We start from the raw sequence: 18,209 nt of genomic DNA, 5'->3' as shown, positions 1-18,209 counted from the left end.
GTAACAGTTTAGACTATAATTCTGCCACATAGCAGAATCACCCAACTCTCAGTTCCCTGGAAGATATAAAGGTCTGACCCACATTTCTTTTTTTTTTTTTTTTTTTTGACAGGAAATAGCATTTATTGGTGAGCATGATTAAGGAGGCGACAGCACTGATGCTCATGAGTGCAGGGCCCGCCATTTGTCCAGGGGACCACGATTAGGGATGTATTTGACCCCACAGCCGTCTGGGATGAGTCGCTTTTCTGCCACCATGTTCTCAAATTCATCCGCGTTGAACTTGGTAAATCCCCACTTCTTAGAGATGTGGATCTTCTGGCGGCCAGGGAACTTGAACTTGGCCCGGCGGAGGGCTTCAATCACATGTTCCTTGTTCTGCAGCTTGGTGCGGATGGGCATTATGACCTGGCCAATGTGGACCCTGGCCACTGTGCCCTGGGGCTTTCCAAAGGCACCGCGCATACCTGTCTGGAGTCTAGATTGGGAAACAGCAGGCCAGTCATGAATGCCCACTAGAAAGAGTTGTCTCCAAGGTCCCTTAGGGCAACCTGTACAGGCAACAGGTTGCATACACTACCAAGGAGGCTGCTATCTGCAGCCATTGCACACTGGGCCCCCATGGGGAAAAGAGCACAGTCGGCTTAATTGGCTGCGACTGACCCACATTTCTAAATTGTTTTTACAGGAAGCAGACCACCCCAGCCCCACCCTACCCCACCAAATGAAAACTGCTGCCCACAAGAACCATAGGCCGTTGACTAGCTGAAACCAGAAAATTGATACTTGAAACTTCATCTTGATGCCAACCGATCTGAGAACTGTCCATGGATCATGCCCCACCCCTTGAAGACTATAAAATTCCTCACTAGCCCCCTCCAGGGTGAATCACACAGTCTTGAGGGCATTAGCCCAGTGTGGCCCCTTTTGCCTGGCAAAGCAATAAAAGCTACCCTTTTCTACTTCACCCAAAACTCTGTCTCCGAGTTTCTATTACTATTTGGCACTGATGAACAGTGGCTGAGTTTCCACGAGAGCCCTAGTGGACAGTCGGTAAGGGAGCTGACACTCTGGGTGAGCTGAGCGCAGAACAGGAGTGGGAAGTTGTGGAGAGCAGACATTGGAAGAACTGGGTGCACAATTACACGCTCCAAGGAGATCCAGGAGTGAAAGGCACACAGGGGACCTGCTTCAGCCAGGAAGGAGATGAACTGGAACAGCTCTTTAGTTAGGAAGGCTGAGAAAGTTCTGACCTGCTCACTTTCCTTGCCTGGATATTGTACCTCTCTCCACTTTGACTTGAGGTAAAGCAGCATATAAACTGATCCCAGAGCACCTGGATCACAGCATCACCAAACATGTGGCCTCTCTCTGCCTCTCCTGCCCCAAAGATAGCCTGACTGATGTCTTCAACTGAGGCGACCAGCTGGTGTAACCAGAACAAGTCCGCCCCCTCTCCCTGAGGAGGCCACCCATCCTGGCTGAGGAACCAGCTGGAGGGAGCCCAGGTAAGTGCCAAGTGACATGTTTTTGGAGAGCCCACACAGGCATCTGAGTGTTTCACTTTATTTCCTGATTCTGTTCCAGTGACGGAGTAAATGGCCCCAGATGAACGGCTGCAGTTGTCACCCATTTCCCCCAAACCACTGTGCCCTGACTTTGTCTTCTCCGGGTCCCAGTTCTCTCTGCTTCTAGGCATCCGGCCGGAGGGTCAGTCTCTGATGTGGGACAGGGATACAGACACCTCTCCCAGGCAGCTGGCAACAATCATGAGAGGAGAACAGCAAGGAGGTGGGGCCAACCACGGGAGAACCATGCTTCTTGGGCCCAAAAGGGCAAAAATAGACAAGAGCAGAGGTGCTCCTGAGAATGATGGGATGGACTCTAAATTTGGGACCTGAATACCTGAGCTCAGTAGTCACTATACATCAAGGAGGGAACTGTTCCATGGAAAGGGGAAGGAGAGTCGTGAAGAGGCACCCCCACCCCCACCCCACGCACCTCCAGACCAAGTGTCTCTGGAGCATTGGAGCAAACCCTCAGAGGGTGGGTGACCACTGCCACGGCCCCTGGCTTTCTCAGGGACCTGCCAGTCACCCAGCACCCTCCCCCATGTCACACTCAGGGCAGCATCTGTGCCAACTGGGCTTAGGCAACTTTCTCCAAAGCTCCTAGGGAAGGGGTAACTCCCTCTGGGTTTGGTGATAAGACTTTGGAGATGGTAAAATCTGGGGTCAAATCCTGATGCTATCAGTGTGGATCCGGGCATGTCATTTAACCTCTCTGATCTAAGTTACTACTGCATTAACACCCCTAGCTATCGTGAGGATTCAATACAGTGCATGTAACATGACTGGTCCTTGGTAGGAACTTAACAAACAGAACAAGTCATTGTCACTGCTCCCATTGTTAATTATTCTCACTGACCCTTACTTGCCTTAAAAGGACAGGGCTGTAGACAGGGTACCTCTCTACTCGGAAGCATGATGCCGTGGCCTCCCATAGCCTGGGTGACCATGTACAGGCCAAAGCTCCAAGATGCAAGAAAGGATACAGCATGTCCTGTAGGGGTGGCTGGGCCAGGGAGGCCCTGGGGGAAAGACTCTCCAAGGAGGCCTGCAGGGTCTGGGCCATGCTGTGGTCAGTCAAGAGGCCCATGCTCTGGACCTGGAGAAAAAAGAGGGTAACAAAGACAGGCTTTCTCAGTGCCCACTCCACACAGGCCCTTTCTGCCCTCCACCCCCTGCACTCCTGACCTCCCATTGGCTATTATGGTTAGAGCTCCCCCTTCCCACCCTGCCCCAAGAGAAGATGGTATAGAGAGTTTGGCATCCCAGTGGCTAAATGGCATCCCCTCCCCACTCACCTGCAGGAAGAAGCCATGCAGTGCCTGGAGTGTGGAGCCAGGGAGGGTAGAGAGGTCGGTCGAAGCTGCGCCTTGCAGAACATGACCCACCTCCTGGGAGAGGATGCTACTGCTCCGGAACCGCACAAACTGGGCCAGGGAGAGAAGCCAAGCATGCAGTGACTCGGCATCTCCTCCATTCACAAACATTTCCTGTGTCCCTGCCATGCCCAGCACTGGGCTGGGGACACAGATTTGAAGCGCACGGAACTGTGCCTTCAAGGAGCTCAGCACTGGTACACACAGGTGGGGTTGTCTTGGGACAGTGAAGTCAGGAGGACTGCGAGTCACTGAGAGCTGGCCCTGAGGGCCCCACAGCCCTGCCTCTCACACTGGACTGCGTGTGGTCACCCCCGCCCGCCACCCTGTGCTTGTGTACCTGCTGCTCTCACCTCGGTGCCCGCTATACTTTCCCTTCTCCTTATCAATTAATCCTTCAAGGTTCGGGCAAAATGTTACCTTCACTACTGAGTGGTTTCTTAATTTTATTAAAGATATATAGGCATTAACTCTCCCTCCATATGCTAAAGCCTTTGAGTGCGTGGATCACAACTAGCTGTGGAAAATTCTTAAAGAGACGGGAATACCAGATCACCTTAACCTGCCTCCTGAGAAATCTGTATGCAGGTCAGGAAGCAACAGTTAGAACCAGACATGGAACAACAGAATGGTTCTAAATTGGGAAAGGAGTACATCAAGGCTGTATATTGTCACCCTGCTTATTTAACTTATATACAGAGTACATCATGAGAAATGCCGGGCTGGGTGAAGCACAAGCTGGAATCAAGATTGCCAGGAGAAATGTCAATAACCTCAGATATGCAGATGACAACACCCTTATGGCAGAAAGCGAAGAGGAACAAAAGAGCCTCTTAATGAAAGTGAAAGAGGAGAGTAAAAAAGCTGGTTTAAAATCCAACATTCAAAAAACTAAGATCATGGCATCCGGTCCCATCACTTCATGGCAAATAGATGAGAAAACAATGGAAACAGTGACAGACTTTATTTTCTTGGTCTCCAAAATCACTGCAGATGGTGACTGCAGCCATGAAATTAAAAGATGCTTGCTCCTTTGAAGAAAAGCTATGGCCAACCTAGATAGCATATTCAAAAGCAGAGACATTACTTTGCCAACAAAGGTCTGTCTAGTCAAAGCTCTGGTTTTTTCAGTAGTCATATATGGATGTGAGAGTTGGACCATAAAGGTTAAGCGCCAAAGAATGATGATTTTGACCTGTGGTGTTGGAGAAGACTCTTGAGAGTCCCTTGGACTGCAAGGAGATCCAAACTAGTCCATCCTAAAGGACATCAATCCTGAATATTCATTGGAAAGGACTTATACTGAAGGTGAAGCTCCAGTACTTTGGCCATCTGATATGAAGAACTGACTCATTGGAAAAGACCCTGATGCTGGGAAAGATTGAAGGCGGGAGGAGAAGGGGACAACAGAGGACAAGATGGTTGGATGGCATCACTGACTCAATGGACATGAGTTTGAGCAAGCTCTGGGAGATGGTGAAGAACAGGGAAGACTGGCATACTGCTGTCCATGGGGTAGCAAAGAATTGAGCACAACTGAGTGACTGAACAACAACAGGTATTACCTGTCCCTCCCAGCTCTGGCAGAAACAATTACTCTTTTATTGGGACTTCCCTGTTGGCTCACTGGTAAGAATCTGCCTGCCAATGCAGGGGACACAGGTTCGATCACTGGTCTGGGAAGAGTCCACATGCCGCGGAGCAACTAAGCCTGTGTGCCACAACTCCTGAGCCACCACTCTAGAGCCCCCGAGGTGCAACTGTTGAAGCCTGTGTGCCTAGAGCCTGTGCTGTCCTCTGCAACAAGAGAAGTCACCGCCATGAGAAGCCCATGCACTACAAGGAAGAGTAGCCCCGCTCGCTGCAACTAGAATAAGCCCACGTGCAGCAATGAAGACCCAGCGCAACAGCAACAACAAATTTACTTTTCTCTGGGTTCCCACACCAACCATTGAGTTATTCATTGATCTGTTTCACTATCATTCACAGGCTCACTGCCTTATTGTTTATTCAGTAGATATCCACTGTGTTCTAGGCACTTAGCATTATCTTCTAGTCTTCCATTAATAACATCATATTTTAAGTCTTAGTTTCCTTGTCTATCTCCTTCTCTAGACTGAGGGACCCTTAAGAAAGAACAGTTGGCTCACTGACATCTTTGGTAGCTAGCACAGGATCTGGCATGTGGTGGGCAGGCTCTGGTCAATGTTTCATTAGTGACTCAATAAGAAAGAATGCCCAGGTCTTCTGGGCTGAGATGTGGGCATTTAGAGGAATTCTCTAAGCAGGTTTCTTGTAGGGTGAAGGCCCCCCAGCCCCTCTACCTTCTTGGAGGATGACATTCTTCAGACCACAAGACATCCATTCTACACTTACCAGGGTCATAAGTCTCAAGATTTCAGGTTTGAGGAAGGAATTCTCTCCAGCTTCCAAGAGAGTAAACATCAAAAACCGATTCCAGGGCTGGCAGGCCACATGGAGGGCTATAGGAAACACCAGTCACCGTGTTGTTAATGCTGCTTTTCCAAAGACTGTGGAACACTGATAAAGAAAACTCTCCTATTGGCTCAAAAATGGGCTGCTCCACTAGAGGCAAGGCATTGGACAAGCTGACTCCAGGGGTTTCTTTTTTTCCTGGGTTTCCATGCACCCATGCTGCCTGGCACAGGGAGACCATATATCCCATTATATATGGGAGGAGCTCTGCCATGCAAGAGCTATGTGGGGAAAGTTGCTTGACATCCCTGAACCTGTGTCCTCATCTGTATGATGGACATAGCAGTGCCCTTGCAGTATTTTTAAAAAGAATTAAACAAGATGAATGTGAATCACGGCGCTCCCTGGTGGCCTGGTGGTTAGGATTCTGGGCTTTCACTGCCATGACTCAGGTTCAATCCCTGGTTGGGGAATTGACATCTCGCAAGCCAAAAAAAATGAAGAGTGTGAATCACAGAACAGGGAATGGGAGTTTGGGGTGGGAGGGTGTCACGGCAGGTGCTGGCTCCCTCCAACCACCCCCATGGGAACATCAGAGAAGGGGGAGGGTTTGTACCAACGTCTGGGCTCCGGGCATGCACATAGTCAAGCAAGGCCTCCAGGCAGCCAACACAGGCGTGGGACAACAGAGGGTCCTTCTGCAAAGAAACAACAAAACCCGAAGACATACACATCAGATTTCGCTGCCAACCCAGAAAAAACATTTGGTTTTCAAAACAACTGGATTTCAGATTGGGGATGTGGCTCTGTAGAAAATCAAGACGTTTGTTGGTTTCACCTCTCACTCACACACACATCACAGTGTGTATACTGATGATTTACCAACGTTTGACAGACTGTTTTGTTAAAGAAAAGAGTGGGCCCTGGGGCCCCTCAAGCAATTCACAAATTACAGATGCTGTAAGAGCCCTGCAGTTTATCTAAGTCAGCGCTGGTAGGTTTTTTCTTAAAGCAGAACCTTTTACCAAACAAAATTTTATGCTCTAATAAGCACATGAAAAGACCTTATTATCACTAGTCATTAAGGAAATGCAAATTAAAATCACCTTGAGATAACACCACATGCTCACCAATAGCTAATTGTGACTGACAATAAATACTAAGTATTAGCAAAAATGTGAAGCAACTAGAATTCTCGTGCACCCCTGATGGGAAGGCGAAATGGTGCAGCCACTTTGGAAAATAGTTTGATGGTTTCTTATAGACATACACTTACCATATGTTGTAGGCAGAATTTTAAGATGGTCCCATGACCTTGCTCCCAGATGTTACTCCTGTGATTAGGTTACATTATATGGCAAAAGGGAGATTGTTTGGGTTGGTCCAATCTGATCACACCAGTTCTCTAAAAGCAGAGTTTTCTTTGGCTAGTGGCAGAAGAACCAGAGAGACTGGAAGTGTGAGAAGGACTCAACATGCATTGGCTGGTTAGAGGATAGAGGGGCCATGTAAGACAGAATAGGGGCAACCTTAAAGAGATGAAAGAGCACCCCCCACACCAAACTGAGAAAGAAGTGTTTCTTTCCTTGATCTCCCAGATAAGCACCCAGCCTGAGCAATAACTTGATTTCAGCCTTGTGAGACTCTTAAGTGAAGAACCTGGTTAAGCCCACCCAGACTTCCAACATAAAGAATTGTCAGATAACAAGTGCGTGCTGTGTTAAGCAATTACGTTTGTGGTGTGTAGATACACAGCAACAGAAAACTAATATGTCATTTGACCCAGCAATCCCACTCCTAGGTATTTTACCCAAGAGAAGTAAAAATGGATATTCACACAAAGACTTGTACTTCAGTCTTTATTCATAACAACCAAAAGTCTGGAAGTCCCAAATAGGTATCAGTGGTGTAAGTTGCTCAGTCATGTCCAACTCTTTGTGGCCCCGTGGACTGCAGCCCGCTAGGCTCCTCCATCCATGGAATTTTCCAGGCAAGAATACTGAAGTAGGTTGCTATTTCCTTCTCCAGGGGATCTTCCCGACCCAGAGATCGAGCCCAGGTCGCCCACATTGCAGCCAGACTCTACCATATGAGCCACTAGGGAAGCAGTAGGTAAATGGATAAACAAATTGTGGTATAGCCACATATTAGGCCGCTACTCACCAATATATAGAAATGATGTACTGATACAACAGTATGAATGAATTTCAAAAGCATTAAGCTAAGTTGAAGCCGACAGACACACAAGGCAACATAATGTATGATTTCATTTACATGGAATTCTAGAAATGGTACAACTGTAGTGCCAGAAAGCAGAGCAGATCAGTGTTTGCCCAGGGTCGGGGATGGGGAGGGGACTGACTACAGAGCAATACACGGGAGCTTTCTGTGGTGCTGGAAACCTATACCATGATTGTGGTGGTCTTCACAGAACTGTATAGATTTGTCAAAACTCATCTAATTACACTTAAATCAGTGAATTTTACTACATGTAAGTTATATCTCAATAAGACTGATTTTTTTTAATGTAATACACCAACAAAAAAAATCCTATGTTCTTCTCATGCTGTCCTTTGGAACACAGCAACCTGGAGGTTAAGTTATGAGGCAGATCTGGGTTTGAATACTTGCTTGGCTACTTACCATCTGCAGGATCCTGGCCAAGGTTACTTACTTTTGCTAAGTGGGGATAAAAAGATTCCTTGGGTTGCTAAAAGGGTTTGATGAGATATGGGTACAGAGTATCTAACGAGTGCTAAGCACTGAGTTAGCACAAAAAAGTGGTGAATATCTTAATGAAATGCATAACAGGGGATACATTCTCCCTAACAACCCCTAAGTCTAGGCCTTGTGTCCTTTCTCCTTCTCCAATCAAAATTTAACTCTTAACCAGTTAAGAGTTGGGCACTTCCAACTTTTTCCCAGGTACTCAATATTGGCCAGTTTTTGCTTGTCCAGGATCCATTCCTCCTTCTTCTGAGAACAATTTTATTTTGCAGAAACACTCCTCTCTTATGTTCAGTCCATGTAAGTTACGGAGAGCTGACCATATGCACCATCCTTCAGGAGAGGCACTGCTGCTAAGTCACTTCAGTCGTGTCCGACTCTGTGCAACCCCATAGACAGCAGCCCACCAGGCTCCCCCGTCCCTGGGATTCTCCAGGCAAGAACACTGGAGTGGGTTGCCATTTCCTTCTCCAATGCATGAGAGTGAAAACTGAAAGTGAAGTCGCTCAGTCGTGTCTGACCCTCAGCGACCCCGTGGACTGCAGCCCCCCAGGTTCCTCCGTCCATGGGATTTTCCAGGCAAGAGTACTGGAGTGGGGTGCCACTGCCTTCTCCACAGGACAGGCACAAGCCAGGCCAATCAGAGCACCCCATGTTTCAAGCAGAGTGACTAGCACATTACCAAGCCAGGCTCATGAGACTCAATTCTGGGGGCTACTGAGAAAGAGAAACTTTCTTTCTGCCAGAAGGATATAGGCCAAGAGCTGCTCTAGGTTATCCTGCCATCCCATGAGAAGAAAGCTGAGAGAAATGCAGAGCCAGGAGACACAGAGATAGAGCTCTGATGATACTGTCTGAGCCTCTGGGATCCCAGATGTGCCTAAAGCCAGTTTTGGCCCCTGGACTTCTCAGTTATGAGACAATTTTGAGTTTTGTTTCTGTCACTGTAACTTTAAAACCAATCAATCTACTCTCCAGGCCTTGGTGGGAATACCAGGATCTTGACAGGCAGTTACCCCTTCCTGCCGTCATCCTGGGAGAAGCAGGCTCCACTGCCAGGGTCCCATTTGACAAGGGCCTTACCTGCACCAGGAGGTTCTGCAGTCCGATGACCAGGGACAGCACTTGTGATGTTCCCAGTGGAGCTAGGACAGTGTCCTCAGGGGCTGGCGGTGACTGGGCCCCTGAGGGCCGTAGGGCAACCAGGGCAGAGGAGAAGTTTTGTTGCAGGGCTGTCCGCAGGAAGCGTAAGATGGCAGCTGAAAGTAGGAAACTCCTTACACCCAGTTCCTGTCTCATTCCCCACCTCCCTGTGCCCAGCTCTGTTACAGGGGGAAGACCATGGAGATATAGTGGGGTGACCACAGGCTGGTCTGGGGGGCAGGGTGGTCCCATCTCAGGATATAGGGGAAAGGTTTTTCTTCTCCCTGCTGGAGGCCCTTGGCCCCACACCTGACAGCAGTGCAGCCTTTTTCTTCGGGACGCTGAGGGCCTTCAGTACTTGGTCCAGTTCCACGGACAATGTCTGATGAACCTGGCAGAGCATGGGGTAAAGGCATAACCCCCACTTTCTGGGAGCCTGGGGAGAAAATAACCTGCCACAATATCTCATACACATACCCAGAAGGACAGAAAAGGCCACATAGGGTCTTGTGAACCTCACCTGGATTTAGGAGCTTGAGGAGGAAAATCAAGCCCAGACCTGGAGAACTCTGCTTCTCCCAAATTTCCCCCATCCTCAGAAAGCATCTGCACCAGGGAGGAACTGATCCTGGCATTATCTGTAGGTCCATCTCTATCTCAGCCCACCATCCACCTAACTCAGACCTGGAGTCAGATGGCCCAGATTCAAAATCCTGGCTCTGCCACCTGCCACGGCTGTGGACAAGTCACTGCCCTGAACCTCTCTCAGCCTGTCTTACGTCCTTCACCTGTGAAACAAGAACAGTACCACCTGCTTTCACTCCTGCCAGAGCCATTGTGAAGAACAGCTGAGGATCAGCGCTGTGAATGAACTCTTTGACATCAAAGCAGTGACCAAACTGAGGGGTTAGTTTAGGCAACAGGCTCAAAGCTGTGAGTGTGCTCTGCTCTCCTTACCCAGAACATGAGCTGCCTTCAGGCAGCTTCTCCTCCACTTGGATCTATCACAGTTTTCCACAAAGCAATTCCTCAAAAATGCTTGTTGGCTGGTGGAATTGGCAGGTTCTAGGCAGAAGAACCAACTTGTATAAAGATATTGAGATGCCATACTAATCTGTTAGTAGAGGAAGCTGTGTGCAAGTTCTGTGCTATCTGCTCAATTTTTTGGTAAATCTAAAGCCGTCCAAAAAATAACAGCTACTAAAAATCAACCAGAATCAAACAAAACAAGGTATGGAGATGTGAAAGAGCACAGTGAACTGGGAAAAGAGCAAGCACGTGCTCTGAAGAGGAGGGCAGAATGACAGGAAGTAAGGCTGCAGAGGGGCCTAGTAGGAAGGGTCTCAGCAGCCACAAAGAGAACAGAAAGGTGCTGAAGGAGAGTGGCCAGAGGGCAAGAGTGGATATACAGTGCCGTGGGGATAGAGAGGCAGGGGGACGGAGAGGCTGGGGCCAGCAGATTGTCAACAGGCCACCTTGGTGGTGAGGATAAATGATCAGGCCTGAACGAGGGCAGAGGGGAGGACTTGGAGGAGAGGCAGTTAGGTGATTGGCTGGGTGTGAGCTGAGGGCCAGGGGAGAACTGATGACATGGTGCAGGCTTCCATCCAGGCAGGTGACTGCAGGGGCAGGTGTGGGCCCAACAGAGAAAAGCAGGAGAGGTTCCTATCCCAAGTTGACCCCACTGGAAACTACCTGAGGATCTGCTATACTGTAGATCTGCCAGTTTACTGAAAGTCTAGAAGCCAAAATTTTAAGACTCACTTCAATTCTATACCAGTGAGTGTTTGCCTGGCATCAGGTTGGCACAGAACTGGGCACAGTGAGGGTACCTCAAGGGCTAGGCAATGGTTTACATCCACCAGGAGTAGCCAGCCTTAGGGTAAACACTCAAAAGTGGGGCAGCCCACAGAGGAGCCCATGCAGGGCACAAGGATGCCAAGGTCATACAAGGGGGAGGAGCTGAGAGGAAAGGAGGTGCTGTGGGTAAGTCCATGGCGCCGCCACTCCCTCATCGCCTTCTCCAACAGTCACGTGACAGCTCCCATGTGTATGGCACGTCACAGCTTACCACCTACCACTTCAAGATCACGGGCTGGATTCTGCCTTCCCGTTCAGCTGGACAGTCCACTCCCTACACCCTGCAATGCGATAGCTCACCACTCTTCAAATACATAAATCATGTCTTAAACTTGCACAGCTTCAGGCCTGTGCTCATCTCATTCTCTTTGCCTAGCATGCTCTCCCCTTTGCCTGGCACAAAATACTTACCTTTCAAGGCTTTGCTTAAAGATTACAACACAAGTTCCCCAAGTGTGGGGTGTATACTGTATTCATTTTTTATTCCTCTGTTCCTAAAGTACTGCCTGGCATGTAGGTGATCCACGTGTGCTAAATGGATCAATGTAAATCAACCTGACAACAGGCTTGCATGTTACTCTCCTGTTTTGTAGGCAAGGAAACTGAAGCTCAAAGAGGTAAATACTTTACTAAGGTTACATAGGTAATAAGCCACAGAGCTGAGACCAGAACTCAGATCTTCATCGTTCCTTTGAGTGACACCCATGACCCAAAGCTACAGGGGTTAGAAACTAACCTGAAGACTGCCTTTGTGCTGCTGGGCAGAGAAGGAGGCAGTGAGCAGCCAGGCGGAGCAGAGGAGCCCGGTCCTGGGAGAGCCCTCCTCAGCCCAGGTTAGCGCCAGCATCTTCTCCAGAAGCTCTATCAGGGCCGTGCTGCTCAGAAGCACTGCAGCGGCTGCAGAGGGTTGGGAAGAGCAGGTAGTGCTCAATTAGTACCCAGAAGGTGCTCCACATATGCTCTGTGAATGAACAAAAGGGTCACCTGGGAGGCTCTAAGGGTCCGAGCTTCGTTTTGGAAGCAAAGGTTATCAGAACCAGAAAGGACCTTATGACCATTCGTTCCAGCCACACACACCTTTATTTATTTTTTTTAAGATGGAAGAACAGGGCAGCAAGAGCCACAGGCACTGCCCAGCACCCTCCCTTCCTCTTCACTCTGCCAGCTCGGGCCCCAGTACCTCTTCTCTGACTGCCCAGTGTGGTCTGGTGAAGGCTGCAGTACAGGAAGTTGAAGGAGGGCTGAAGGATGTCCGAGTCAGCGGGGCTGCATGTCCCACACAGCTTGCTCACTGCAAGAGATCAGAGTCCTCGGGAGCCCCAGTGCTTAGCACTCACACTTCTTACAGCTAATGCCCCTCAACCGGCTAATTTCAGATGTCAGTCTTGGGGATCAAGAACAAACCAAGTGTCCCTGATGTTACTGCCAATGGAAAGAAGCAGTGACAAACCCAAAGACATGTTCACACTCTCCATCAGAACAAACATCAGGCAAGCACCCCCAGGTGCATGTACGAATAGACTGCACAAGTTTAGGAAGTCAAAAGGCAGCCTCTGACAGCACTTGTGCCAACCAGACTCCAGGTTGCAGAGTCTGCAGAGGTTATGTAGGCCAACTTGCCACCATCAGCAGAAAGACGATCAAGTCTCTGAATTCTTCCAGCAACAGGCACTCACCACCTTCCCAGGGGAGGTCTGTAGCTATCGATGTGCAGTTCCCTAAACTTGCCACATTCTCTCTCTCATACCACCTCCATCTAGCTAACACCTTTCCTCCGATTCAGCAATCAAGATTCAGCTCAAAGTTCACCTCCCTCATGAATTCTCCCTTAATCTCTCAAAGCAAGGTTAAATGCCTCCTCTACTCCGCCTGCCTCATCAGAGTGGTTACAACACTGTGGGGTAGACATCTACAGAGCACAACCCTTTCCTCCTGGGAATTACCAGACGTTGCTCCCCTGCCCCCACCATCCTAGATATAAACCTACCTAAGTCTCCATTCACTTTTTTGGCAGCCATATCACACTTGACTTTACATGGCTCATGATCAACCAGACAACCAGGCCCCTCCCAACCATAGCCCCACCCTTGAACCACAGTCTTCTACTCTCAATGCTCTCAAATAAAACTATTCAAGGGTTATATGTAAATATATACTCATTTCACATATATGTTTCAGTCTGTTATGTCTTCCTATTAGAGGCCCTTTTGACAGCTGTTTTTGTCACACACAAACCTCCCTCCTGGCTGAGTGCCGCCTGATAAGACAGGCAGGCAATGACCAGCACCAGGCCAGGCTGGACACTGATCTTCTCATGAGGAGATCTGGGCTCCAGGCAGGGGAAAACCATACTACCCTGTGGCCAGAGGACACGACACTCCACAGGGACTGGAGACACATCATTTTTCCTAATAATTTCAAGTTTTCCTCAACAAATCTTCCTGAGGGTGCTGCCTATGAACTGGTGGCTGCATCAGCGAGCAATAAAAGATCCTAATAAGCTTTGGGGTATGGGGAGAAAAAAGGCCTAGAGATCTGTGAACTGGATCATTAGATCCTGAGTCAGCTGCAGGGTGAGGTGGAGAACAGAGCTTGTGCCAGGAAAAATGAAGGATACACAGACAGTACCCACTGAAGGCCTACTCTGTGTCAAGCACCTTGTGGCATTCTACATTTAAAGTTACTTCTTACATCAACCCTAAATCAGTACACACTGTTGTCTTACTTCTGAGGAACCAAAGGCTCACAAAGGCTAGAGGTTGCCCAAGGTTGCATACCTAGTGACTAAGCTGAGAACAAAATCAGGCCTTCTTGATTCTGGAGCTTGTCGCAGTGATTTGTTTTGGTTTTTGTTTTCCTAACATTCCCAGAGAACGAGCAGAAGATCTGGAAGGTCCTTTATCAAGAAGCCCATAGGCAATCAACCAGTCAGAGGACTGTGCGTTAGTTGATTACATACCCTGCAACCCTCCTCCCTCACGTTGCCTTTAAAAATGCTATGTTGAAATCCTTCGGGGAGTCTGGGGTTGTGGGGGGCATGAGTCCCCATTCTTGCATGGCCCTGCAATAAACCTTCTTACTCAAAAAAAGAGAGAGAAGCCCACAGGAATAGACTGACCCACCAGCTTCTTCCAAAAGGTGAAAGGGTGGAAGAAAGGAGCAAGGCCAGTGCTATGAGGGCCGACCCACAGCCCACCCAGCCCTGGGCCCTCAGGCACTGTTCCAAGCAACCAGAGCACCTTGGTGAAGCAGCTTCATGGCCATGCTGTCCAGTTCTTGCTCTGACTCGTTCCTCAGCTGCACTAAGGAGAGGAGGTTCAACAGCAAAGGCAAGTTCCCAGAGGCTGTTAGGAACAAGGAGAGCTGGTCAGGGGAACTTACAGACAGATCACCACCACCACCCAACCAGCGGTAAATAGTTCATTGGGCTTTACCCCTATTTACTGTCTTCTTTATTTGGAAAAGGGGCAACTGACAGACTGAGTGCCAACTCTGGGTTGGGTAAGAGAATTCATTATCTCACTTAATCCTCTTTAAAATCATGGGAAGCAGGGACTGTCATTTCTATTTTATAGTTAAGAAAACTGAGGCCCAGAGAGGCTAAATGACATCTCCCAGGTCCCACAGCCACTGGCAGGGCCAGGACTTGAACTCAAATCTGAATCCAAGGCTCAAAGTCTTTCCACTATGGGTTTCCAAGATATCTCATGATTCTTTTTTTTTTTTTCTCATGATTCTTAAACACTATTATCAGTTAGTTGTGGCTTCTCCTTCCCTGAAAAGGAAGGATTCAGCTCCTCCAGATCCCCTTAGCAGAAGATATTAAGAAGAGGTGGCACAGAGAAGAGAATACACAGAAGAACTATACAAAAAAGATCTTCACGGCCCAGATAATCACGATGGTGTGATCACTCATCTAGAGCCAGACATCCTGGAATGTGAAGTCAAGTGGGCCTTAGGAAGCATCACTACAAACAAAGCTAGTGGATGGGGATGGAATTCCAGTTGAGCTATTTCAAATCCTAAAAGATGATGCTGTGAAAGTGCTGTACTCAATATGCCAGCAAATTTGGAAAACTCAGCAGTGGCCACAGGACTCGAAAAGGTCAGTTTTCATTCCAATCCCAAAGAAAGGCAATGCCAAAGAACGCTCAAACTACTGCACAATTGCACTCATCTCATACAGTAATAAAGTACTGTTCAAAATTCTCCAAGCCAGGCTTCAGCAATACATGAACCGTGAACTTCCAGATGTTCAAGCTGGTTTTAGAAAAGGCAGAGGAACCAGAGATCAAATTGCCAATAACCACTGGATCATCGAAAAAGCAAGAGTTCCAGAAAAACATCTATTTCTGCTTTATTGACTATGTCAAAGCTTTTGACTGTGTGGATCACAGTAAACTGTGGCAAATTCTGGAAGAGATGGGAATACCAGACCACTTGACCTGCCTCTTGAGATAACTGTATGCAGGTCAGGAGCAACAGTTAGAACTGGACATGAACAACAGACTGGTTCCAAATAGGAAAAGGAGTATGTCAAAGCTGTATATTGTCACCCTGCTTATTTAACTTCTATGCAGAATACATATCATGTGAAATGCCAGACTGGATGAAGCACAAGCTGGAATCAAGATTGCTGGGAGAAATATCAATAACCTCATATATGCAGATGACACCAATCTTATGGCAGAAAGTGAAGAAGAACTAAAGAGCCTCTTGATGAAAGTGAAAGAAGAGAGTGAAAAAGTTGGCTTAAAGCTCAACATTCAGAAAACTAAGATCATGGCATCTGGTCCCATCACTTCACGGCAAGTAGATGGGGAAACAGTGGAAACAGTGTCAGTCTTTATTTTTTTGGACTCCAAAATCACTGCAGATGGTGACTGCAGCCATGAAATTAAAAGACTCTTACTCCTTGGAAGGAAAGTTATGACCAACCTAGACAGTATATTAAAAAGCAGAGAATTACTTTGTCAACAAAAGTCCGTCTAGTCAAGGCTATGGTTTTTCCAATAGTCATGTATGGATGCAAGAGTTGGACTATAAAGAAAGCTGAGCGCAGAAGAATTGATGCTTTTGAACTGTGGTGTTGGAGAAGACTCTTGAGAGTCCCTTGGACTGCAAGGAGATCCAACCAGTCCATCCTAAAGGAGATCAGTCCTGGGTGTTTACTGGAAGGACTGATGTTGAAGCTGAAACTCCAGTACTTTGGCCACCTGATGTGAAGAGCTGACTCATTGGAAAAGACCCTGATGCTGGGAAAGATTGAGGGCAGGAGGAGAAGGGGATGACAGAGGATGAGATGGTTGGATGGCATCACCAACTCAACGGACATGAGTTTGGGTAAACTCCGGGAGTTGGTGATAGACAGGGAGGCCTGGCATGCTGTGGTTCATGAGGTCGCAAAGAGTCGGACACGACTGAGCGACTGAACTGAACTGAACTGAGATCCCCTTAAACATGCCTCCAAAACCCCGTCCTCAACAGAAATGAACCAAATGAGCCATAGTTCTCCACCCACTTCCTCTTAATTGCTTGAAAATTTAAAAGTTCAACTTTCTAAGAGTAGGAAAAAAAAAAACAGACTAATCCCAGCCTTTCACACTATACCAAATACCAAGCTTCTGTGACTCCAGGGAGTCCCATTCCGGATTTGGAAACCATCCTTTTAGATCTCACCAGGAGCTCCAATCCATCACAGATCCGCCCCCTCCCTTGCCCCTGCTGGCTGTTGCTGCATCCTACACCTCCCCAACATTTACTGCTTCTTTCTTCCCAACTAGGGGCTGCCATTCTTGTGACAAATAGCTCTGAGCACATGCTTCGCAGGGTGGGGATAGGCATGCATGCATCAAACACACCCACCCATGCAGACATGAAACATAAGCACACTCAAACCACAGACACACACACAGACACACACAAACAAGTATGTTGAGTACCCACTCTCCCACAAGAGGAAGGAGATAAAAATTTCTCGCTTAATGCCCCATTGGCCTGACTTTTCTTTTGCAGAGAAAACTCCAATTCTCTCTCCCAGAGCAGACCTCATCACAGTAGAGATGCCCATTCCTGCATGACCTTCCCTCAGGTCTAAACGTGCCTCCAGCAGCTACAGGCTGACCTCCTGAGGGGGAGGACCCATGCTCCACCAGCAGATGCTGTAGGATCATCAGGAAGTGGCCTCGGATGAGACCGCCCACTTGGACATCTTCATTCCTCCTCAGAAAGGTCTTCAGGACGATCAGTACCTTGCGGGCTATGTCCATGGGACTGGAACAGATGAGGTCCTGAGCAGGAGAGAAGGAAGCCAGAGCTCAGAGGGCATTATAGTTGGGGACAGTTAAGCAGTGAAGAAGAGGGGCTGGAGAAGGGCCCCAAATGATGCTGTCACAGAACCTGGGGAAGGAAGCACTTACTCAGGACCTACCATACATCATCCTGTCAAACAAGTCCATCCTAAATGGAAAAAAACAGAGGCTCAGAGAGATTGTGTGATGTGCCAAAGCCCACATAAACTAGTAAGTGGCACAATTAGGATTTGAATCCCTGGTGGCTCAGATGGTAAAGAATCTGCCTACAATGCAGAAGACCCTGGGTCAGGAAGATCCCCTGGAGAAGGGAATGGCTACCCACTTCAGTATCATTGCCTGGAGAATCCAATGGACAGAGGAACTTGACAGGCTACAGTCCCAAGGATAGGACTTGGATCACAAAGAGTCAGACATGACTGAGTGACTAACATACTCCCAACCCCAAGCCCAGAGATCTTTCTACTAAGGGGGTGGGGGTGGAGATGTCACAGGGCAAGCACAGGATGGGTTAGGACAGATTCAGGACACAGGAAGAGAAGCAAGGACCAGATCAGGCCCCGTCTCCACCATGGCATCTGGCTATTTCTGCCCCAAGGAGTAAAGGCCTTGGTTTCAGAAGGCTGGAAAGAACATTGCTTTTTATTTGCTTTCAGAGTTAATAAGTATATGTTAAAGGGGAAGTCAGCAAAAGCTACACCAGAGACTATCCCATTGAGAGTTCCTGTCACCTTCCAGCTCAAACAGGCCAATTCCTTTTGAAAGGGCAGAGGGGGCTGGGTGCCACG

General features: G+C 48.2%; 2 protein-coding genes and 1 non-coding gene across 3 annotated transcripts in view; all 3 read right to left on the bottom strand.

The window, feature by feature from the left end:
- Nucleotides 1–83: 83 nt before the first annotated feature.
- On the bottom strand, nucleotides 84–491 carry LOC109559868 (large ribosomal subunit protein uL16-like). The gene has a single exon (XM_019961895.2). It carries the CDS (start codon nucleotides 463–465, stop codon nucleotides 163–165), a length of 303 nt encoding a protein of 100 aa, XP_019817454.2. The 5' UTR covers nucleotides 466–491; the 3' UTR covers nucleotides 84–162.
- Nucleotides 492–523: 32 nt separating this feature from the next.
- Nucleotides 524–658, bottom strand: LOC139183343 (small nucleolar RNA SNORA70). The gene has a single exon (XR_011566938.1). It is a non-coding gene; the product is annotated as a small nucleolar RNA SNORA70 (small nucleolar RNA).
- A 54-nt stretch (nucleotides 659–712) lies between these two features.
- MEI1 (meiotic double-stranded break formation protein 1) overlaps nucleotides 713–18,209 on the bottom strand; it is a 56,672-nt gene continuing 39,175 nt past the window's right edge. Inside the window, exons 21-31 of the mRNA XM_070790499.1 lie at nucleotides 17,235–17,400; nucleotides 14,350–14,454; nucleotides 12,291–12,401; nucleotides 11,847–12,007; nucleotides 9,560–9,641; nucleotides 9,191–9,366; nucleotides 5,997–6,078; nucleotides 5,321–5,427; nucleotides 2,867–2,995; nucleotides 2,555–2,667; nucleotides 713–1,757 (exon numbers count right to left, since the gene is read on the bottom strand). Of these exons, the coding sequence (XP_070646600.1) occupies nucleotides 1,712–1,757; nucleotides 2,555–2,667; nucleotides 2,867–2,995; nucleotides 5,321–5,427; nucleotides 5,997–6,078; nucleotides 9,191–9,366; nucleotides 9,560–9,641; nucleotides 11,847–12,007; nucleotides 12,291–12,401; nucleotides 14,350–14,454; nucleotides 17,235–17,400 (1,278 nt within the window). The 3' untranslated portion in view covers nucleotides 713–1,711. The remainder of the gene's footprint in view (nucleotides 1,758–2,554; nucleotides 2,668–2,866; nucleotides 2,996–5,320; nucleotides 5,428–5,996; nucleotides 6,079–9,190; nucleotides 9,367–9,559; nucleotides 9,642–11,846; nucleotides 12,008–12,290; nucleotides 12,402–14,349; nucleotides 14,455–17,234; nucleotides 17,401–18,209) is intronic.

The sequence above is a fragment of the Bos indicus genome, chromosome 5 (assembly GCF_029378745.1).
Source record: "Bos indicus isolate NIAB-ARS_2022 breed Sahiwal x Tharparkar chromosome 5, NIAB-ARS_B.indTharparkar_mat_pri_1.0, whole genome shotgun sequence".
Lineage (NCBI taxonomy): Eukaryota > Metazoa > Chordata > Mammalia > Artiodactyla > Bovidae > Bos > Bos indicus.
Note: the sequence above shows the minus strand (reverse complement) of the source record. Positions and strands in the feature narration are given on the sequence as shown.

Excerpts from the sequence above, each read along its gene's own strand:
- LOC109559868 (XM_019961895.2), bottom strand. The coding sequence starts at position 465 with ATGCGCGGTGCCTTTGGAAAGCCCCAGGGCACAGTGGCCAGGGTCCAC.